The 24,935-nt window shown below is 36.4% G+C and overlaps 1 protein-coding gene across 2 annotated transcripts in view; it reads left to right on the top strand.

Moving 5' to 3' along the window:
• The window catches only part of KCNH8 (potassium voltage-gated channel subfamily H member 8), a 174,488-nt gene that overhangs the window by 103,279 nt on the left and 46,274 nt on the right, over positions 1 to 24,935 (top strand). For both annotated transcript variants that reach the window (XM_061362724.1, XM_061362723.1), the window contains exons 6-7: positions 3,146 to 3,303; positions 8,668 to 8,875. In XM_061362724.1, coding sequence (XP_061218708.1) covers positions 3,146 to 3,303; positions 8,668 to 8,875 — 366 coding nt within the window. The remainder of the gene's footprint in view (positions 1 to 3,145; positions 3,304 to 8,667; positions 8,876 to 24,935) is intronic.

Genomic DNA, 24,935 nt, shown 5'->3' with positions numbered 1-24,935 from the left:
CCTCTTCTCCAAACTATAGAGACCCAGCTCTCTCAGTCTTTCCTCATAAGGGAGATGCTCCACTCCCTTAATCATCTTAGTTGCCCTGCGCTGGACTCTCTCCAGCAGGTCCCTGTCCTTCTTAAACTGAGGGGCCCAGAACTGGACACAATATTCCAGATGCGGTCTCACCAGGGCAGAGTAGAGGGGAAGGAGGACCTCTCTCGACCTACTAACCACCCCCCTTCTAATACATGCCAGGATGCCATTGGCCTTCTTGGCCACAAGGGCACAGTGTCAGCTCATGGTCACCCTATCGTCCACTAGGACCCCCAGGTCCCTCTCCCCTACACTGCTCTCTAACAGGTCGTTCCCCAATCTATACTGGAACCTGGGGTTGTTCCTGACCAGATGTAGGACTCTACACTTTCCCTTGTTATATTTCATCAAGTTATTCCCTGCCCAGCTCTCCAGCCTGTCCAGGTCTCGCTGGATGGCAGCACAGCCTTCTGGCGTGTCGGCCACCCCTCCCAGCTTAGTGTCATCAGCAAACTTGCTGATAGTACACTCAATTCCCTCATCTAAATCATTGATGAATATATTAAATAATATTGGTCCCAGTACCGACCCTCTTGGTTTCAAGCTGCAGAAGAGCATAAAACTTGCTCTTGCTCTGGTTTACAGTGCTCTCCTTTACTATAAGTCTATGTGTTGGCTGTCCTCATTATATTAACAGCATTGTTGAAAAATGTCATTTCCAAAGCCTACATCATTCAGAAGTAATGCCACAGAATAAATAAAAATTATATAACATATAATAAAAAAAAAGAGAGAGAAAGCATGGGAAAATGTGAAAAACAATTTCCTTGAAAAATGGGAAAATTCAGGAAAGGTAAAAAATACCTAAGAGCAAGAACCTAGTAAAACCTGGCTCATTTAAAAGGAGCTGCATAAATGTTTACTTATTCTATATAAGCATAAGGGTTTGATTTTAATTTTTTTTTTTTATTTTCAAATAAATCGCAGGAGGAAAATCTTTTAATACTCACTTTTGCATTTTGCTCTCTGGGTTGTGCAAAAACTTGCAAATGGGGCAAAGCTCACCACTCCTCTATGGCTCTAGTGGTTATAATGTTTGGTGTGAGGTATTGTGGAAAATATATCTTTTGATTTTGCTTTCTGAGATGACTCTGTTCATGCATGCTGACTTTTCTCATACACTGAATGAAAAATGCAAGATAAAAGGTACATCAGGCATTCATTCTCATGTGTGTGTATAGCTGGAAGAAAAGTTCTCAGGCCCCAGAAATTGACTACAAAACCAAGAGTAGATAAATTTGCTATTGCTATTAATAATCCTATTACTACCCACTTTTTAGTTTTAACTTGATTTGCACTAAAAGCAAGTTACAGTGCCAGCACTGCTTGTGTTCATTTAATTTTAATAATGAATATAAATGTAATATATTTTACATATGATTTCCAAAATAATGAAAATAATGAAAAAAAAGTTGAGATATATTTAATTTTTAGGACTCCATAGCTTGCTTTATTTCCAGAATCGTGCTGAATTTGAGCAAGTTTACATAGCTCAGAGGAAACTAGCTTTGCAGAAAGGAAATATCTGCACCCAAAGAGAAAACAAAACCCTTGAATTGTCTGAAACTATGCAATACTTAAATTCTGAGTTTAGATCCATTTGCAAGGCAGATATCACCTTCCTATACTTTCATCTTGCTGGTGGGTGAAGCTGAATTTCACTTACAGGTGCTTCTGTTTGTCATTTCGCCCTCCCCTTTCCCAGAAGCTGTAGGAAACATCTTTTTGGGCAGCAAAAAGCTTCCCAAACATCTGCATGCTCCCTGCTGTGTATGGTGCAGATCCAGCACCCAGCAGCTGCTGCTGTACCACCTTCCTACAATAGCAACACATAGAAGAGGCAGCTGAAGGTGTATTCTCTTGTGCATCATCTAACAGAGAAAGGAGTCACTGCTGCATTGTTTCCATATACAGAGGCAAAGGGCACAGGGAATGCTACTCACTCCTTTTAGCACTTAATTGCAGGCCACCTAGACTACAAACACAGCTGGCAAGTCTATTACACACTGGACTAGCATGTAGAAAGCTGCCTCTCATAACTTGCATATTAAAGTCCACTGGCTATCATGAGGAGAAGGCCATCAACCTGAAGGTGTTGTTTTGTTATTTTTTAACCAGACCCCTGACACTTGGGGTCACTTGTTGCTCTTTTCTGAGATGGCCTTCAACATGAGTCATTACAATTTGCAAGGCAGACGGCTAATTATCTTGCAGTAAAACACCAGCCTTGATGGTTGGCTGCACTCTTTTCTGACATTATAAAAAGTTATACAAGTAGTTCTCACTAATGTTAGTACAATGGGTACATAGCTTCAGGACAGATTATAGTCTCTGTCTTGTAGGACATGAAAATAATTGAGACTGTTGTCAAGACCTGTGGTGGTTTTTTGAGTGTTAATGTATTTTGGCAAGACGTCAAAAGTATATCTCATATTGAAAGACACTTATCCTGGAATGTGTAGGAACACACAAAATGCCCAAGCCACCAAGCAATTCATATCACTTTTGTGACCTCCACCATAGCCCCAAAGCCATTTTTTTCAAGTGAGTTCAGCACTTTTCTGTTGATAAACGGTTATCCTGGAGGATTACATTTGTTCTCTGTGCTGGACAGCTATTGCTAAAAGAAAGTTTCAATTGCACCTTTTAAATAAAGCAATTAATGATTTTTTAATCTCAAAATATAAGTTTTATACACAGCAATTGTACCCTCATTTCTCATTAAGAAAACACCTGTATTTGGAACTGTTTAAAGAGCAATGTAATTAGTTTGGGTTTGATTGGTTTGTTTGGTTGGTTTTAATTCATGCTCCCTTTGAAATCAATGAATTTCAAATATTTCAAACATTCTTTTTACTCCTTACAAAGAACAGCTTTGTAAACCAATTGGCTTAACTCTCCATATGTGGAGCTTTTACTGTCGTATTTTATTTGTTTCCAGACATGATTTTTCACCTGCCTTTTGCGATGGATAAGAAAAACAATCAGTGTTATGGTGGGTTCCTGGTGTTATCCCCAGGAATCAAGAAATTTCTGTCTCTGATTCTGTTCATTCTTTGTCAAGCAGATATTATTTTAAATTTCCGAACAACATATGTCAGCAAGTCTGGCCAAGTTATATTTGAAGCAAGATCTATTTGTATCCACTACGTGACTACCTGGTTTATCATTGATTTAATTGCTGCACTTCCTTTTGATCTTCTTTATGCTTTCAACGTCACTGTGGTAAGTACCAACCTGTCCTTATTCTTCTTCAAGAGTGGTTTGTTGGGGTTTTTTTTCCAGATCTGGAGACTTAAACTGAATAAACTGAAATGACTTGGTGTCTTTTTCAGCTTTGTGGTGTATTTTCACATCAGATGCTGAAGTGAGGAATACAGTGTAATTGTACACATTGTTTAAAAATATTACAAGATTGGATGTCAAAGTGGCCATTCATTATCATGAAAAATACGTATATACAATTTCGGTTTTAATTGTTATCATTGTTTATCATTGTTATGGTCAGTAAAGTCAGCATTCTTTACTCAGCTGGGAATCTTTTTTTCTCTTTACCTAAGAGCATTCTACTGCAAAAATTACAGCTGGATCACTAATTTCTGTGTGTTCTAACACCTATTACTTAAAATTGTCATTAACTTTGGCTATAGTTTTATCTTTTTTTAGGAATAGAATGACAAAATGTTTCAATTGCTTTGAGAAATCTGTGGATCTAATGTCTGGTGATGTCACAATTGTGATGGGTTACATTTCTGTAAGTTTAATTACGCTATGAAAGGTTTTCCTTCTGATAGCTTTGTTAGACTTACTAGAATAGAATTTAAGCAAAAAAAAGCAAAAAACCCTGAGAAAACCCAAACACCCCTTCTCCCACTGAGTAAAAATTTTTCATTTTGGAAAAAAATAGTAGCAGTTTTCTCGATTTTGTGATTTTTTTTCACATAAGACTCTTAGGTTTTTAAGTTGTCCATTTTCTAATTCTTAGAGTTTTAATCTTTTGTAAACAGATGCCCTCAATCTCATTTCCGTTAAACATGAGTTTAATGTGTACATAGATGGTAGGATAGACATATCAGAAAAGAAAAAAAAAAACAACAGAAAAACACTAGATGAAGTCTCCCATGTAAGGTATCATGTTTAATTTTATTACTTAGTTCCATTTCTTTCGATGATCTTTATTTTCACTCCATTTGTTCCATTAAGAGCTATCAATCTGATGATAGTACAGTAGCTTATGAAATCAGGCAGTTAATAGTTCCACATTCTTCAATTACTGTTACTTTTATAACCAGTGGTTAATCTATTTAAATACACAACTATGTCAATTTATCCCCTACATTAAAACCAAAAAGCCACCCATAACTATGTTGATTTAACTTTCATTAAGACTTGATCTCTAAATGAACCTGATCTGATTTTTTTCCTTCTGTTGGGAAGACCACTATGCTTTCTGTACTGAATTATGGGGAAAAAACAAAAGTATTATCCAATAATAATTTTTTACAGTTAAAATGTCACAATATTATGTCACAAATAAAATGTCACAATGACTACAATAATATGATTAATACACATCTCACCTATTGTACTTTAAAACTTTTTTCCTTGGTAAGATCACTAATATCGTGACTAGGAATATCCTGAAATGTTGAGATGTCCCTCTGTTGGTAATGGATCCTTAATGAGATGAGTGATGATAGATTAAGTCCTAACACCCCAAGTAATGAATGATATATAGCAATGTTGATCTCAAAAGTAACATTGACTGACAGACATAGCTCCAACGAGTTAAATGAATATGCTTCAAGAGTTTAATACCTTGTTAAAAGTTTTTGCAAGGTCAAATCTGCTTCCTTCATTTGCTTTGACCAATTTTCTTATCTAGCTTCTGTGTGGTAAAGACATAGTAGAGAGTCAGGGTCCAACATTCCCTTCCTTCTGGGGACTGAGAGCAAATCCAGAATCTGGGAGTCTGCACACTGCATTCTTCCCAGAAAACTTGGTCGTTTTGCTCTCTGTAAGATTCCTTGATGGGAACACAGTGTATTTCCAGTTGTGGCAAGACATGGCAACTGTTAATATAATCCTCAAGATAACGATGACTTATCAACTGTCTTGAGAGCTGGGGGGAGGTGTTAATCACATTCCACTGTCTTCAGACTTTATGATTTAATAAGCCATTTCCTCATGTCTGTTCTCAGATTTTCACTCCATCGACTCTCAGATGTTGCCTCAACAGAACGGTGAGAAGGGGCATCAGGGGGCATCTCACACCTTTGCTGTTCAGGCCCTGACACAAAGGCCAAACCTTTAGGGATGCTCTAAATTCTGCAAGCTATAGGTACAGTGCCATATATACCTATGTATGTATGGCACACAAATGTTGTCCTCTGATTAAAGACTTACATAATTAAGAGTATGTGAAAAAGGCGTGGAGTTTCTTTCCATACTTATTGATATTTCAAAAGAAAAAATATGGAACTGTATGAGTTGGCTCTCCTGTCTTTATGCCCTGAAGGGATTCTGCCCTACCTCTAAATGGGTGACTCTTTGGAGGTCGAAGACCATAGGCATGTTCCTGCTTAACTTCAGTGCCTGATGAGACCCCAGCTCCTACTATCTTTGTGTTCATCTGACAGAAAGCATCCCTTGGTCTGTGGAAATGTGATGTACAGTGCTGCAAAAGTAAAAATCAGGCCATTAAATACTAGTTATAATGATTGAATTTGCTCCTGTCTGAGTAACTATTGGTGTTTATAGAGCAAGAATATAATTTTTTGAGGAAAACCAACAAATCAAGCAGAAAAAATGAATTAAAGAACCCTACCACTAGTCATTTCTTAAAGTGTATCCAAGTTTCCTCACTAATTCCTTTTGCTATAAGAGATGATTCTTTCAAGCAGAAAATATCATCACTATTCTGTAGTAACTTAGTTTCTCAGTATTTCTAAGCACACTGCTGTGATTGTGTTAGTTTTAGATAAAATTCTGTCTCCATCATTTTGACAGAAAAAGGTTAACCCAGCTAGTCTAAAACAATTAACCAAATGGAAAATTTAGATGGTATGTATCTCTGGGCAAAGAAAAATCTACGCAAGCACAAGTATGAGTGCTGACTCCTCAATTTGTCTTTTTAAATCTGTGACACAATCCAAGAAGAGTGTTTGGCATGACTAATGAGAAAATTCAGTGCAACTACATATCATAAATTACATCACTGTTCAAATTGATGCAGAAATTATTTTGAAAAGAGGACGCCTCTAAGCCTTCAAATAAAACATGCATTTGCATTAAGACAAATATTTTGATATCTGATTAGCTGTTTTTATATCTGTGTTTTTAACTACTTAACAAAAGTAGGCAGAAAGTAGTCACAAGTGATCACTGGCAGGACACACTGTAACAGCCCTTTTGCAATTTCTTATTTGCCAGAATCTAATAAAAAATAATTTCTCCTAAGTTATAATTATTTGTTTGTGATGTGGTAAAATATAGGCACTTATACAAAGATGAAAGCTCCAATGTGAAGTCGATAGCCAATATACAATTATTATATATGCAATCATGTTCATGTATTACTAAAACACCTTGAAGAGTCAGCCATGAATAGAGACTGCTTTATGTTAAAAGTGCTACAGAACCATGTTGGTTCAAACAGGTTGATGAGAGAGAAGGAGACTTTTGGAAATTAATTGCTGCAGAAAAGGAGGCTGTTGTTGTAGTGACATGGCATTCAATTAGAATAACTATATTTTAATAGTTATATGATCGGTTTAATACAATCATGGCAATTCAGTCAAATATTTTACAACCTTCTGCACAGGCTTGCAGATATTCTTGTGCTTAAAGCCACAGCCATAACGAATTTCAGTGACTTATTGTCGATGACATAAAATAGATATAAGAAATGCAAGAAGAGAAAACCTTGTAATTTTTTGTATGCTCTAATGTCAAATCTTATTCCTGACAGCAGTGAACCTCAAAGTATGTTAAATAAGTGTCATGGTTTTGTTGATTTTCTTTTTTCCCCTGCTATCTACCTGAGAAATAAACTTAAAAAATATAATGAAATAACAGGCAGTAAATGAAGAAGGTTGTGGGATGATTACTTGCACATTATCAGAACTGTGGTAGGAAGAAAAAATGTTTGTGGAAATTTTATTTTCCTTTTTGCAGGTTTTCCAACTACTTAATTCGTGAGAATGGATTAAAATCAATGAATTGTTAAGTCTTCATGAATAAATCTATAATACCCCCCATTACAGAATTTATCAGTCAAGCTGAACATAGCTGTGTTGCACACCTATAAAATCAAGGTTTCATATTATTAGTTGCAGTAACAGAAACTCTTTTGGATTATTCTGGATTAGCAAAAGCAAAAGGATGTTGATAAAGCTTTTAGAATTTCTTTTCAGAAAGCATGTTACTCTGTCCTGGAAAGGCTGTGGGATGACATATCAAGTTTGAGGTTATTTTCCTATCTGATGTGTGTATCCTGACTCAGTCAGGTACATCGTAGGCATTAATCCTAATGTCTAATTAATGAAGAAGGGGGGAAAAAGTGCCTAATGTTAATGAAAATTATGCCTATTTAATTAAAAAAAAAAAATATTTGGGGTCCTAATCTTCATATTGCTTGCTAACCCTACCCAACAGCTGAAACATAAGCCAAATATATTCCATGCTGAACTGGGAGCTATGCACACTAGTGTGGATATACATTGGAGGATGCTTTGGAGGGTATGGAGTCATGCACGTACTATTCACTTTGTGCATTATTGAATTTCCTCTGAGGCCAGAACCCATAAACTTCATAAACTAATGTACACTTAGGGTGCTGAGCAGATTAGGTGCTGCTTTTGCTACATATACTTGAAAGGCAATAATATTTTAGGTAAGGAATTTAAGAACTAGGATTAGAAGTTTTAATAAAAGTTTTTATGGAGTCCATCTTATTATAGAGCAGTAAAATATGCTCAGGCCTATGAACACAGGCTTAAATCTGAAGAACAAATTCAAGTCTTCTTGCCTTCTCTACTTCCTTGTTCTGCAAAATATCTGCTATATGTTATTGCCTCTTCCAGGCTTAATTATTAAGCTAGTTTCATCTCATACATAGTTGAACTAGGCCTACTACTTGGCTGTTATCAGAAACTGAAAATCATTGTGTGTGTGAAGATGTTTATATTGTGGTTTCATATGGGAATCAAATGAACATTGGTCAGTTCCTTTTTCTTATGTTATATATCTTTTCTAGAGGAAGATCCAGAGAAGGATCTACTTTTACACAAATATAGATTTTTAAGTTAAATATAAAAGAAGACTGCATGAAAAATAAGTAAAAAAATCTAGTATTTCAAGTTTGTACACTTTAAATCAGGAATAGTAAAAATAGATGTACACAGCTAAAATAAACACCTTTTTTAATCATGTTCTTTGGTATTCTCTGCTGTCTTAAGATTTGGTCTGAGCAGCTACGTAACTGAATAAAGAGTGGACAAACATTCATAGAGGTTTAAAAGGTAAGAGTTTCCTTTCATTGAAACAAAAGAACTGCTGACAAGTTGTTTTCTCTCCCTCTTCTCCTAGGTTTCCCTTGTCCATCTCCTAAAGACAGTGCGGTTACTACGCCTCTTGCGTCTCCTTCAGAAGTTGGATCGTTATTCCCAGCACAGCACAATTGTTCTCACACTTCTCATGTCCATGTTTGCCTTGCTTGCTCACTGGATGGCCTGCATTTGGTATGTCATAGGGAAAAGGGAGATGGAACAGAATAATCCCCTTACATGGGACATAGGTAAGTTCTTCTTTCCGCTGTATATATGTGTACACATGTGTGTATTTATGCATATATATAGATATATAAACATAAAACAACTTGTATAAGTCAATATACCCTTTTTTAATTTTATACAATTATTTAGTGCTGTTTGTAGAGAAGCAGAAAAGATTGGTGCTCTGAATTTCAGGTCAATCTGAAAAAGAGGGTTAAAATGAAAATAAACGGGAAAGTAAAAAACAATGAGATTTTTAAAAGTGATACAATGGGAAATTGGGGATCTGGATAAAAAAGGACTAGACAGACTATGTAGAAGACCTGATGGGAGAGTTCATCCTATTTTTGCAAATTAGGCATATTCTCCAATAGAGTGTGCTGATTATTCTTTATTATACATTGAAACAGATAGGTCCTGATAAGCCTTCAAGTTAAAAACTCCCTTCAGGTATATTGTTTAGCTGGTTTACAGGCTTTGCTCTTTCGCACAGAAGAAAAGGTGTTTATCAGTGAAGGCATGGTTTTGGAATGCTCAGTTTTGATCCAATGTTTAGTTTTCTACCCCAGCCTTCATTCTGATTGCATTGAGCTGCAGATTTGAAGCTTTTCCATTATTGTTTAAGGGTTTTTATTATTATTTCTAAAAGTTGTACCTGTGTGTGATGATACAGTGGGGGAAAAATGTACCTTGTATAGGAGCTTGGCATCTCTGTGTACTTGTACACTGTTGGAGGTGTTTTACCCATTAGTGCAACAGCTGACACTCTCCATCTTCCTACGTGGGTAATTCTGGTTTTGGTGTAGAGAATATTGTTTTTTACTGTCTTTATCAGATGACGTATCAATCATCCTCTTTTTCTCCCTTTTCTTTCTCAATCCTCGTACTCTATGTTTTTAATTTTACTTGTATTTACCTTAAGCCTAAATCTATTACATGTTCACTGAAGCAGGAGATGAAACAAGGCCAGTGATAAAATTAACTTGAAAGTGGAAGTCCTGCTAGTTTTCTTTCTGTGGTTAAGATACTAAATATGCAATTAAAAAGCATGTGAATAATTTAAAATATGTAAGTTATCTGTGAGAGGTAAATAATGTATACTTGTCTCTTTCATAAACAAAGAGTATCTAGACATAGGGCTGAGTTTCCCAAAGAGAAAACTATTTGATGGGGGGAATAATGCAAACACCTGCGACCAAAGGCTCAGTGACGTGCATCCAAATTGCAGTGTGCCATGTTCTTATCTCCTTTAATTTTTTATTCTCTCTTAACCCCATAATCATGTATATAAATATCTTCTAATAACAGTAAATTTGAAGGAAAAAAGACAAAATTGTTAAAGGTGTCTGATCTCAGATGAGGCGGGAATGCTAGGTCCAGAAGAGGAAAGGAAGAAAGTCCAGTAAACGCAGCTCTCCATTTTGTCCATAGGTTACTGAACAATTTGTGGAGCCTTTTTATTTTTCTAGTTCATTGTTTATCTCTTCTTCCTTTTGTAAACCGTTTCTGTGACCTGCTGTTGAACTCCTCATAGAGTGTAAACCTCTCAAAGAAAGGACTGCAGATGTAGGGAAGAATATACAAAGAAAGCAGACTGTGCACAAATTGGCCAAATACTGCTAACAAAAAAACAAATCCAGATAATGATAACAATAAAAAGTCTCTTCGGTGGGAAGTAATTACGAAAACACATCATCAGTTTACATAAGCTGCAACTGATAGCTGATTTCAAAGCATTCATTGCAACCCAAATAATAAGAATGGGCTGCAGCCTTGCTCCCCCCATGGGGCTGCTGTCCGTATTCACCATGAAGCCTGTCCCTCTCCCTTTTACCTGAGCAAGGGCCACATTGGGAAAGTAAATTCTCCTTATATCCCCTGGGGCTTTTGGCATTTACTTCTATGAAAACATTAACTTTCACCCCTCAGTTCTGTTCTCTCTTGGGCAACAGCACTAACAAGTGAATGACCCAACAACTTCATCAGAATCAATCGCAGTTTAAATGGAACAGAGCCATTTCACAGAAGTCCCATTTGCATTTCAACAAAGAGCATTGAGATCTGGGTTATCACACACTGATTAATCTTCTGTGGACAGTTGCAGGCAATGAACTTCCTTGTTAGATGGGTCAAGGCACTTCTAAATGGTGTGCACTCTTAGACTTTAAAATCCCACCTGGCAAAGAGCTTCTCTGTTGAGCTTAGTGCTTGATTTTCTTTTAGTTTGGAGATTTGTTTTAGGGTTTTGTTGGGTTTAGGTTTGGGGTCTTTTTTTCCTACAAATTGTTGTTTTGCATTTTTGCCTAGAAAGCTGATCTCTAAAATATCTAGATGCTCTGAATGTATATGACTCTAACTGCAATGACTCCTACAAAGCTCCTGCAAATATTAGCTCTGTGGTGGTCAGAATAGTTGTTTCTCTAAGTTAAGTATTTAATGGCTTTGGGGATTTGTTTCGAGTGGGTGGTGTTGTATGTTTTTTTTAAAGGAAAGAGTTTTATAATGTTCAAGTACTAGAAATTGGGTTTGAGAGCTCAGAAAACTCCAGATACCTGTCTTGAAGCCATTATTTTACGAAGAACATTTCTGTTTAAGTTTATATGTCACATATATGAGCAGATAAATAAAAACATATAATTTCTTCAATCAGTGCAGATTCTGTTGCTCTCCACATGCAAACTACTTGCTGGTGAAACATGTTGATGTCACATCCTGGCCCTCCATGCTCTGTAATTTTTGCTACTCTGGTGATAGACAGCTATGCGTGGGTAGCCTTTCTTTTCACCTTAAGAAAACTTCAAATGACCAATCTGCTACACTTCACAGCATCCATGTAGGTGATATATTGAGGGGCAAACAGCAGATGTAATTTAGGGGATGAGTGATTAAGCAAAGTAAAATGAGATCTGGAGATCATAATAAATCACAAATCTGTGTGGAGATAATGCACACAGGAGAAATCTTGCTTGAGGTATAATAAAGATAGTGTTATTGTAAGACACTGAGGCTATTCTCTTCTATAAGAAGGCCTCAACTGGAAAATTTTGTACTGTTTTGGAGAGCATGTACAAGAGATTTATTACTGTAGGCAAAGCAGTAGAATATGATCCTTAGTCTTCTATTTACAGGTTTTAATTTTTAAATTTTAAATTTTATTACATTAATATAAAAACTGGAGACTCAAGTTTCCATCAATAGAACTTACACAAAGGTCATTGCAGGCATTAGCAGGCTTTCCGATTGGCAGCATTAAAAATACAATATAAAAAATAGAATGCTATACTTCATTATTAAAAGGAATGTGTCTCCGCTTTGGAAAGTACGCTTATTCTTCTCTGGAGTGTCTCAGGTGGCATCAGCCTGAAAGATTGGTGCCCTAAGTATGGATGTTGCAATGCATACAATAGCTGAAATACAGGGACGGGTTTGCTCTAAGAAATGAAAACTATGCCAGGTATGAAAAGATTTCTTTGCTTTTTATGCTTGCTTCTATTTTGTGGGGGAAAGGCAAATGGAGAAAAAAAAGCTTTTAACAACATCCTTACTCCATTTAGTGCTTCTTCAGAAAGCCTGCAGCACAGATTTCAAGACCACGGTTTTGCTAACCCTTAAAGCAAACATTTAAAGCTGCAGTACTGTTAAAATAATACTTTGGACCTTGCTCTGCCATCAGACATGCACCATAGCCCAGATCTCACAACATTGACTTCAGTGGGAGAAGCATTTGTTTCTGTGCATCTATTTCTCTGGGTAATTTAAACAAATGAGGTGCATAATTTGCATTTGGATTGGGGCAGTGGGAGTGATAAAGTTCTCCCTGTGAAAATACCCAGACCAAAAAGTATATTTGCTTTGTTCTTGCTGGGCCTAATTGTAAGCTTTTGTTTTTTTGTTTTTTTGGGTTTTTTGGGGTTGTTTTTTTTTTTTTTGTGTCATTCAGGCAATATTATCATTCCAAATAATATAAAACCATGGTTACATTCACAAATTTAGCCAGGTGGTTGTACAATGAGAAAGATGTAGTGTCTGTGAACATTATTCATGAACTGTCATGACATGGTAGCATCAGGACATATGCCAGTGTAGTGTAATGTTAAAATCTGTATCTCTTGCTTAGCTCTAGTATTGTTGTTTTAACAGATGACATGAGTTATTTGGAAGATATGCTGTATGGGTACCGATTTCAGGTGCTAGAAACCTTTACCTCATCAAATTCTACATCTTAGGAAACAGTTGTTCTGTGTGCAGCAGCTTAACTTTAACGTCTGATTGAAACTTGACTCCTGGACTAGTCATTCCACGCACCTGAGACAGCAGTATGGTCCTTGTCCTGTGTTTCCCTTCTAGCTTTTTCAGATCCTTCTCTGTTACATTCCATCTTGTTCTTTTCATTTGTTCTCATTGGTGAAACAGATGTTTCAGTGAGATGTGGCATGATTTTCAGCAATGTGTAAAAATAAGATTAACTTTCTGTTAGCTGTCATGGACTAGAGGCTAGACTGTGTTGGGGTTACTGGCTGATCTTACCACTCCACTTCCATTGACTTCAATATATTTGCTCTCTTTTCTACAGATAACTGGTAACAGATTTAGGCATAGGCTCTTTATTTGCTGTCTGCTGATTTGAATTAATATATACTGAGCTATTCCCCTTTAAGTTCCTATCAAATATCAGAAATGACTTTTTGATCTGTCTTTATGGGAAACAGATAATGTTGAAAATGTTTCCTGCTGCTAAAGGTGTTCATTCTGTGAGAACCATATAAGCTGCTGAAACTTAGCTATCTTGAAGAGTAGTGAGGAGATTAGGAGAAGGCCAGGAGTCAGTATGCTGGCTCCCTCAGAGAGTCAAAGCTGCCATGTATAATCTGTGTAATTGTCTCAAAAAATAATCCTTCTTGTCCACCAGAAATTCAGCTGCAACTTTTTACTAGCCCACCCACTGTAACGCTTACAACATTCTGACTATGGAGGAGTTGGTATCAAAGCAAATCTAAAACAAACCCCAAACAAACCAACCTGTGTTTTTGGAGAAGGTAAATTGTATGTGTTTGAAAGCAGCTTTAAAATGAGGACTGTAGAGGGTATTCTTTAGCAATCTAAATCTTTATTTCAATAAACTACCTCTACTCTCAGATTTTATTTTTATAATATACAGCACTTCTGAAAACAATTCAGTCATGACTGAACCACTATACTTTCACATACCTTGCAATACAAAACTTCCACCCAGCTTCATTTAACACACACTTGCAGTCACACCCTTTAAAGAGACTTGTCTGCCTGACTCCCAGTGAAGGATTTATACTTTGAGTTAGCTCTCAGTGCATGCATCTCATTCTGGACAAGCAGCTTGGGGTTGTCTCTGTTTAGCACACAGATATGAAGTAGATTTTTCTGGTGAAAAACAAATTAGAGGCCATTGATTTCTTCTGTCCAAAGAAGAGTGAGGCATTGTTACTGAGTTTCACCTGTCTTCAAGCCAGGGTCTCAGGCACAGAACCTTGTGTCTAAGGTGTGGAAGATAGACGTACAAGGCAAATCCCTTGAAGAGAACACCTTAACCTTGTCTACAAGTTACTTTGCTCAGCATTCTTCCTGAGCAGCTCTCTGCCTTGAGCTCTGGTTATTTTTTCCTTTCTCATACTGATGTGATTTCAGCAGAGGAATGACCAATGCCTGAGTCTTTCACTAGGGTCTCCAGTGTCCAGGTGAAGCTAGAGATGAAGGCTTGGAATCTCCAAGGCTGAAGAGAACAGAGGTCTGAAGTCTTTTATGTTCCTTTTTATCAGTGAGGTGTTAGGTGAATTATGTCTGGTTTGATCACTTCGGTCAAGGGTAGGAACAGCAGTTCAGGTTTTTTGTAGCACTGACAGAACAAAGTGGATCTTCTTCACTGCCAAAAAGAGCAGTTGTAAATTTCCAAGGTTCTTGGCCAAGAAAACTGTATTCTACTATAAAATACTGGTCAAGTTTCACCACTCCAAACACATACATCAGATTTTATGAATACTTAGAGGGGAGGAAAGAATTTCATGCTGACTGAATTGTAAAGGGCATAATTCACTAGCCATGACCAATTGCTCCTTCCAATCTGTCATCTCTGTATCTGAATGTTTGATTCCAATTTCTTTGTCAGTCTGTGTCATTTACAGTTTTCTTAATTTTTTGTCACTAGTAATAACAGAACATGTTATTTTGGAACTATGGTCCTTTCTGTTTTTTAAGAAGCAATTTAAAGATATAAAATTAAAAAATAAATGTATATAGTTGTGTCATGCAGGAGAGCTGACAAATTTAACTGAATGAATTGTAATGCTCTGTTGACCAGGGGAAATTGAAGGTCCATTGTTGTGTGGAATATATATACCTGTATACTCACCGATTTTGTATGTCAAGGGGAGCAGGGCTGAAGGTTCACTTCTGGTTAATATATGAAGGAAATGCTGATGGGTACCATTCTTCTGAAGTATTTGGGGACATCAGTATCTAAGAGACTCAGCCAAATAATTTGTGTTATTTCTTGCAGCACTTACATAAAATAATTACCCCCTGAGCTGTCATACATGAATAATAAATGAGAATAAACTGGACAACCAAAACAAGACAATTAACTTTGAAGCTATGAAAGTTTTCAAAGCACACATTTCACAAATAATTACAAACACCACTTGTTTGTAGAAAGGATTATGTTGTACATCCTTTGAAAAAGACAAGGGCATACCACAGTACTGGAGAATTTCACAGTGATAAAAGTAGTTTTATACAAAGAACTAGGAAACTTCTCTTTCAACCAAAACAGTTTAAACAAAAGTTTTAAACCACAGGAGAATAACTTATGCTAGAAAGCTTCTATAGAGTTTCAATGTTTTCTTAATCCTTTTTAAGTTTTACTCCTCCGTAAAAGTAACACTTTCATTGCACACACAATGTGTACATTTTCTATTAGTTAATGCTTGAGGCTCCAATTTTCTAGTCTTGCAAGTACTAAAAGAGACAAATACATTAAAATCATTAAGAAATTAGAGTGAATAAATGTACTTATTTATTCCAAAACAACCAAAAAATGTGTATTTTAAAGTGTGCTGGATATATTACCTGAATGATTAAAAAAATTTTAATGTAGAATATTTTATATAAGGCCCAATTTGGAGAAGCTTATAGTGTGAAATATTTATAAAAGAAAACAATTCTTTAATCTGATTGGGTTACACATTTGAATAAGTGTAACTAGGAAGTGAAAGCTCTTCTAGTTTTTTAAAAGGAAACCCTATTTGCAGACAGTTACGCACAGATTTTAGGACAATACTAGAAAAGTCACATAGTTTTTCACTCATTTGTCAGTCTTAGAATAGACACAGAGAAAGTTAACAGCTACAAGCAATTTAATTTGTTTAATTTTAAAAATATCCATAGAAATAAAATTTGTGGAAATAATCCAATTTTGTGTTTGAAAACCCAAACCACTATTTTTGTGATGGAGTTGTGCCAAACTAGAGTGCTGTTTGTTGAACTGAACTGAGAGACTTCCCTTGTGTTTACTTTAACATTAATTTGTATTTCAACTGCTTTAGATCTTAGTAGCTTTTATTCTGGTATTCTTCCCTGCTCTTTTCTATAGGCTCAGTTCCTTGATTAAACTATGCTTGTCTTTACACACTGTACTTTGGCTTCTGGCTGAACCATTTTAGCAATCACAAAATACCCCATGATTAAGATGACCTGTTGGATTTGCAGCCCGGTAAAAATAGGGATGAAAGTACCTTATGAAAGGGAGTGTGAGGTTTTTATGGGGTTATTAATACATTTCTGAGATTTTGTATCTAGGTGAAAAATTCTAGACAATTTTTAAGTGAAAACTAAAAATCTGGTGTGTGGATGAAACCCCTGAGATTTGACAAAGTGAAAAGTGTCCTGCTGTGTCTAACCACAGATTACCTAAATATTGTTCATTAATTCCACAAAGCAGTTTTCATCTCAGTGGAAAAGCTGTAGCTGGACCAATTTCTGCAGCCATAATAGAAATTCTCAGTGCCACATGTAGGGGAAAATCTGCTCAGTATCCACCCTATAAGAGGGAATAGTCCCAAGAGGTAAAGTAACACCATGATCTTACCACATGGCTTCTGTAATGGAAATACCATAGAGTATAATTTATTGAAAGTTGCTAATATTGTGCATCAATTAGAAATTACATCAAAGTCTTTAACCCTTAACTGATACACTTTGAATCATAGAAATCTTGGCTGTAGGGAACCTCTGGTATTTATATAGGACAGCCAGCTAGCTGAAGCAGGACTATCACCAGCAGTAAATGGGGTCAGACACAGCTTACACCATCCAGGTCCTGAAAACCAGCAGGGCTGGAAATGTCTTGATCTATTTGGTTAGTTTGTTCTGGGATTACAGTACCCTCTTTGGAGAGCTTTGTACCAGTTTGCTAAAATATTAGTGTCTATTCCACATAGGTGTAATAGGAAGTTTTGTTAGGATTTCACAGAAATTTCTGCTTCTGGTTTTAAAGAGCATGGCTTGGCTATTCAAATTACAATGTTTTAATTCAGTTTAAACCCACAAGGCCTTTGCTATGTATTTTAAAATCTTTTCAGCAGCTGCTAAAATATTTGATTGGATTGTCTCTTTCAAGCCTCATCATATAGGTAGAGATCTTGGGTTGTTAGAATGCCATATTGCATTCCATAGACATCCCATAACAACTAGAATTGCTTTTCTTCTGTAGCACATTCATGCCTTACATTTTTGATCTAGAAATGTCCTTTGTGTACATTCCTATTTTATATTTATTCATCCTTTTTCCTACCCTTTAAGAGAGCAGTCACTTGATAAAAGAAGGGTTTTCTTACTAACAGAACAGGAAATAATTTCCATATAAAAATGAAGGAATTATTCAAGACTTTCTTCTAGTCATACTTTCTTCCATTCTTGGAAAATATTCGTGTTTCTTTTGTACTTTTAGGTGACAGACAATGCTTAAAGTTAACTAGTAACTACTTTCAGCAAAAGAAACCAATGCGGAGTTGTGAGAGTATGTCATGACATTCTACAGTTTTACACAGACCAGATTCTGTAAAAGTAATTATACCTAATTATTCTAAATTATTTTCCATTGTCAGATCTAAGGTAGCTATAGATAAAAACGCTAGTGTTTAGGATTTCCTTATGTCATGCACTTCAGAAAGTCCTGTCAGATCTGCAGATATAGATGTTTTGTTTCAGAACTTTAAAAACATCATGCTTCCCTGTTAACATGCCATCTTTCTTCTTTACTTTCTATTCCTTTTTTTACATCAAGCCTTCATTGCATTGCAAATTCTTGTTTTGCTACTATGTTAAGACATAATTGGGAGTAAAATATCCTCTGCTGTTGATTTTACCCTCACAAAAGCCAAATATGTTTGGATCTCAGATTCCTTGATTCCAATGACACATAAAAAAATATATTGAAAAATGTTACTTAGGTTGTACATTCAAAGATTAGAAAATTAAGACAAAGCCAGAGCAAATAAAGTGTTAATGCTGTTTATTGTACAGCTGCCTGACTGGGTCAGCGTCCTGTTCCAGAAAGCAGCACGAATGCAGACAAAAAGCCTTAGTACTGAAAAATCTAAGTAGAAAGCAAGGAGAAGATTGTAGTGAGGGTTAGCATACCTAGCTGTTAGTGAGCTAGCATGGATGTTATTACTTTAGAAGACAAGGAGAAATTGATGTCACGTGGACTGCAACAGGCAACACTGACCTGAACTGAACTCTGTACCGTCATACCATCCATCCCCTCCGTGATTATGCAAGCTAGTCAAATGAAAACTAACATGGTTTTGTTGCAATTCTTCAATTACCCTTTCATTTGTAATTAGAACTACTGAAGGAAATCATTTCTGTGCTGAGGCATTTGCCCCTGTTTTACCAAGTTGGGAGGCTGCATTTGAGCAGGTAGAAACTGCTTAAAATTGTCTTGATTGCTGAAGTGGAGGAGATAGCAGAAGAGGGGAAGGTATTCAGTATCAGGGACCATTTATTGCATTAGTCATCTTTGAGAAGCAGAGAGGACTCTTATAGAGGAGTCTACAAGAAAACACCCCCACTCTTGCAGATTGCTTGTGGTTACACAGGCAGTATGAAAATAGATGTAGCATATTTCATTGTTTATTTAAAAAATATAGTCCTATTGCTTTTGCTAATAAATCATACTTTTTTTATATAAAAATTTTAAGGTTGTGGTCACCACTATCATTTCCCCCAGGATAATTTATTTGTAGATTCTGAGTCAAGAGTGTTAATATGTTCACTGTTAGGACTGGGAAATAGCTGGGTAAATAAATTACTGAAAGACTTTAGCCTGAGATTCTCTGGTGGTGAGACCTGAGCAGCTGAGAACATCAGGGCACAAGTAAGATTAATTTACCAACTATGCCACACAGCATACGTACAGACCTAAAGTCTTGCTAGCAGACTTAAAAATCTCATTCTTCAAAGCTGTGTTTGTTCGTCTTTTGCATATTTTGATACTAAGGGTTTAATTTTAATGTAATCTCTATTGCTTGTGGAGGAGGGTATTTATTTCCTTAAAAAGATAGTAATGAATCACGTGTAGTAGCTCACATCATTTTTGGTGTAATTTGGACTCCAAACATACAAAACTGAAAAGCAGGTATCTATGATTTTAGCTGACACCATAAAAAAAAAAAAAAAAGGCGTTACTATTAATTTTATTACAACATCACCTGAGATCTTAGTTATGGGTCAGCTCTCTTGTCTCTGTTTCGGAAGTAACACAGGATAAAAATGTTGCTCTTGCTCAAAAGTAGATTACACTCATAAGAAAAGCTCTAGCAGGTGGGTTCCTGATGGAACACAGGAAAGCAAAGAGGGCATAGATAGATGTGCTCTTTGCACTGAATGGACTAGAAGCGCTAACGTTTCTGATTCCAAGCTTAGCTGCAAGGCATGTAGTAGCCTGAAAAAGGACAGTAACAGCCAGTTCGCCTAAGGAGAACTAACATTAGATGCTAAGATTTTTTGTGAAGTGACAGTGTGACATCTCTTAAAGATGATTTGCAAATTATTTATATACTTCTAATTGTAGGCTTACAGTTTTATTTCTTAAACTGACTATATGTTTAGACTTGTATGTTGTATCTGTGATCTAATATTAAACAAACATTATATATTACAAAAAAGAAGTTATTTTACTTATATTACTAATTTTATTTTTTTGGGGGGTGGGAACATAAACCAGGAGAGTTGAAAACAAAAATTAAAGACATTTGTCTTCACTACAGATATATTTACAAATATATTAATGGTTTTACAGTTTTTTATAAAGTAGTCCTATTAAAAAGAAAAAGCTTAAAATAATTATTTATAGTGCTTTGCAAATATTGACTGCTACAGTCATGGAAATTTTATATTGAAAATGTCTCCGTCTCATCTTCTCAATGAAGTGGGGAAGAGAAAAAAAACAAACCTGCTCACTTGTGAAAGCAAGAGGGATTTAAATCTCCTACATATCCAAATATAACCATCTGACAAATTACTGTTGAGAAGAACTGTACATACTCACTGCAGAGAAGACGACTTTCAGCACATTTCTTTTCTAAATTTACCTACTTCTTGATAAATGAGACTGAAGGAATTTACGACCTAGTTCTGCAGAAATGCAGGTGCACTTACCATGTACACTGAAGCTTCTATGCAACAGTAAGTTGTTTAGAGAATTATCATAAAATATCAAAAGGAATGTGTCCCATCCAGGTCTGCTGAGTTAACTCTTAAAATTATTATACATATCTCTTATATGTAGAATAGTGAGGTCTCTCCCTTGGAATAAATGTATTTCTGCTGTAAGTGTAATGTATATACTGCTATACTATAAAACTCTTGGGAAAGTATATTGGAGTCTTCCTCAGCACTTTGAACAAAATAGTTATGCAGCTGTCTGATTTGTTTAGACATCTACAGAATACCAGTTGCATGTCCCAGAGATGCAATCTGAAGCTTTATGTGGCAGCAAGATAGGAATGCATTGTAGGTGTGAGAGGGACAAGCCACCCATACCTTCCCCAGTCAGCCTGAAGGGAGAGCCTGCAGGACCACATAGGACAAGCTCATCTAAACAGTTCCCATTCCACATAGCAAATGGTCCTGGAGGAAAAGTTCTACACTGATAACCTCTACCATCATTCAGAGCACCAGCTGCAGCTAGCTTTTTGGAGACTGTCTTAGTGAGCCCCTTAAAGGCACCTATTTGCCCCATATCACTCCCGTCTTTCTCACTAGAATATACTGTAGTTGTAGACATGAAATAATTTCTCTGGAAAGAGAACATTTTGCCACGTGGTGAAGGAGAAACATTTGGGGCTGTCAGTTTGAAAATGTGTCTGGATTGGTCCTCAGGAATTTGTCCAGTCCGGTAAATAAGTAAAAGAGCAAAACCTTACTTTGCATGACAAAAGAAGATAGGACTTCATCTAGAAATTTTTAAGTTTAATGCATGAACACAGGATGTGGTTTAACCCCAGCTGGCAACCAAGCCCTGCATTGGCACTTGCTCACTCCCTTCACAGTGGGATGGGGGAGAGAATGAGAATGGTAAAAGTGAGAAAACTCGTGGGTTGAGATAAAGATGTTTTATAAAGGTAAAGCAAAAGCTGCTTGCACAAGCAAAGCAATACAGGAATTCATTCGCCACTTCCCACCCCAGGCAGGTGTTCAGCTATCTCCAGGACAACAGGGCTCCATCATGTGTAATTGGGAAGACAAACATCAATATTCCCAACATCCCCCCTTTCCTTCTTATTTTGTTTCTTATTTCTAAGCATGACATCATATGATATGGAACGTCCCTTGGGTCAGCTGTCCTGGCTGACCAACTTCTTGCGTACCAGCAGCCTAACTCAATGTTGGGGTGGGGTGAAAAGCAGAAAAGGCCTTGGCTCTTGTGTAAGTACTGCTCAATAACTAAAATGTGTTATCAACACTGTTTTCAGCACAACTCTGAAACAGAGCCTCATCCTAGCTACTAGGAAGAAAATTATCCCAGTCAAAACCATCACACATAGTGGGGTTTTGGTTAGAAACAGGAGTTTAAAATGTTTGAAGCTATTTGTAATTCATACACACCGTCTTTTCTTGAATTTTTGTGCAGCATTTTCATTAGGTGGAAAAGACACAAAGAAAAGACCCTGTTCTTACATGTGGCCAAACATTTGTTAAAAGATATATTTCCAACACTGTTTAAAAAATAAAAAATAAAAAATGCTGGCATTACAAGTGATTTCATATCAGGCCTATTGCTCCACCACTTACAAGTCGTGAACATGCCCAGGAGTGATCAACCAGAGAGATTTTGGAAATTGCATTATAATTCGTGTGTCTATAGTGCCTTCACTGGAGCGGATTACAAGCTTCCTGTAGGATAAAAAGTATCTTTCCTTGCACTTAGGGCATTCCAAAATGAAAATGTAAATTATTTGAAAGGCCACACCCTGGTGATAACAAAAAATTAAATACTCCCCACAAAGGAATTTTGTCAGCATCTCCAATGGGGCATCAATTTTACCATGGGAATACAGACATTTTTCTTCTTTATTCTAAGCAGTGATACTTGCAATTTAGAGATAAGTGTTGTCAGATAATTAAAGTTTAGTTGTCAGGTTTTCAGCACTTCTCTGAGCACAGCTGTGTTTCTGTTGTTATCAGCAACATTACCATTAAATCTTAGGTTATTTTTCTTTTTTAAATCTTTTGATTGAGCACCTCTTATTCCTGAAACTATTTAGTTTATTGAATATTTATCACACCTTCAAAACTCCATTTTCAGTGAGCACAATGGGTCAATATCTTGTTATGACTTTGTCATGTTACCTTGTTTCTGAGAAGAGCATGCTTTTGAAACTCTCAACTACTTTTCATTTTAAATTTTTACATTTCTTTTCACTGCCATTGTTTGCAAGCTTCCCAAAAGATGCTGTTACTGATTTCACATGGATGTTTAAATGATACATATATAGCATTTACAGGGATGAAGGTTTTGTTTTATGCATTAGGTTTTAAAGACATTAACAACTCAGACCTGAAGCATGAAATCTCTCAACATTTGTCTACTCCCCTCTAAAGATTTTATCAACTTAATAGAAAGAGGGATAGAATGTTTGATAGAAAAGGGTATTTTTTTTAATCTTGTTAATCACATATTAAAGGGATTTTTTTGTCTATTTGTTATTGACTATAATTTGGGCATTCATCCAACAAAAGTGCATAAACTTTTATATATATCTGTAGAAAATGTTCTGTGGTTTTCATTGTGGTAGTATTCACGTGCTTCACTTCTGTTGGCACCTAAAAGTCTACTGAACCCAGAGGTCAAGTATAATCTGCTTGTATAAGGTGAGGCACTGGAATAGGTTGTCCAGGGAGATTGTGAATGCTTCATCCCTGGCAGTGTTCAAGGCCAGGTTGGATGAGGCCTTGGGTAATATGGTTTAGAGCGAGGTGTCCCTGCCCATGGCAGGGGGGCTGGAACTTGATGATCTTGAGGTCCTTTCCAACCCTAACTGTTCTATGATTCTATGATTTTAATATAGTTACCTCTATCTGGATAAGCTGGTGCAGTGAATGTACCAGAATGGTACTAAAGATTATAACCCAGACAAAGAAAAATGGAGAAAAATACTGAAATAGACATAAATCAGATTAAAAAAATATACAGTTAGGGTGTCACAAAGGAAAGAGATGAGACCATGAACTGGGGAGGGCAGATGCTTCTATCATGCACTGATCCCATACTTGTTGGATGTATGGCAGTTTCCAGGCAGCATGCCTGGTGCCTGGGTTCTGGTATCAGGGTCACACAGGGCAGCCTAGAGTGTCTTTGTGTGTGCCCCTACCACAAAAGCTCCAGCCACAGGCATTGGAGATAAAACTGTGTTTCATATAGTCCAAGTTAAATCTATTTCTTTTCTGTGTCATACCAAGAATTTTCCTCCACAGAATTTGACTATGTGAATTTCACTGCAGTAGATGTTCCTTTGGTTCTGTCATATACTGCAATTATACTATTGTGCAATTATGGCATTTGAGCACACATGATGGAGCTGCACTTTCACACTCGTGGAACCTGTGGCTGTATGACACCTTCAGGGGTTTTCTATTTTTTTAGTGCATATTTGTTCTAATACTTGTGAAAGAAAACCCTGGTTCATGTTTATCTGTGACTTGATGCAATAAGGTTTACTATATTTACAGTCTTCCATAGCAGTGACTGAAAGTATGATTGCTCCTGTTACCTCTGGGGGTCTTTAATCCTTAAGCCATCTGCTCTGGTACCTGACAGGCAAAATTCCATCATGGACCAAATCTGTAAACAAATGCTCAGGTTTTGTGACAATGAAAGGGTAACAGTGATGTTCCACAGTAGTGGGAATAGTGCTGTTTAGTATATCCTTAGTCTGGGGGGGGGGTGGGAATGTAAATGTTTTAGCAGGAAAAAAATGCAGCTGTCAAAAACATTTTGTCTAGACAGGGATAAAAAAGGCTTTGAGGTTCTTGAGAACTTGAATACCTTAAATGAGTAATCACCATGAGAATAGAGGCAATGATGATTCAAAAATGCGAAGTCATAAACACTAGAAGTAAAATGGTTTATTTCTCTTGTATACCTCTAAAATTTGAATGCATTGTATTAGTCAGAAACAATTAGAAAGCAACTATGTAAAATTCTTTGGAAGAAATCTTAAAAACAAAGCTAATGTTTTGATGTCTAATGAATGATAATTAGAGTTTGATAAGGTAGAATATATTAATTATACTGCTATACAAAATGATGGTAACATCTTACCTCATATACAATATCAGCTCTCGTTTCCCCCTGTTAAATGATTTTTATGATGTGTTCTGAAGAAGCAACATGGACAATTGATGGAAGAAATTTGGACGTTTAAAATCTCACAGAGACTTGTAATCATGAGTGCTTTCACCTATAAAGAAGGGAATTCACCTAATTATTCTAACTTAGCAACTGTTGTGCCCTAAGGTTCATTTTCTGGAGGTTAATATTCCGAGGAA

Source organism: Neopsephotus bourkii, unplaced genomic scaffold, assembly GCF_033783945.1.
Source record: "Neopsephotus bourkii isolate Nb327-2 ecotype Australia unplaced genomic scaffold, CSIRO-AGI_Nbou_v1 NB_1132, whole genome shotgun sequence".
Lineage (NCBI taxonomy): Eukaryota > Metazoa > Chordata > Aves > Psittaciformes > Psittacidae > Neopsephotus > Neopsephotus bourkii.
Note: the sequence above shows the minus strand (reverse complement) of the source record. Positions and strands in the feature narration are given on the sequence as shown.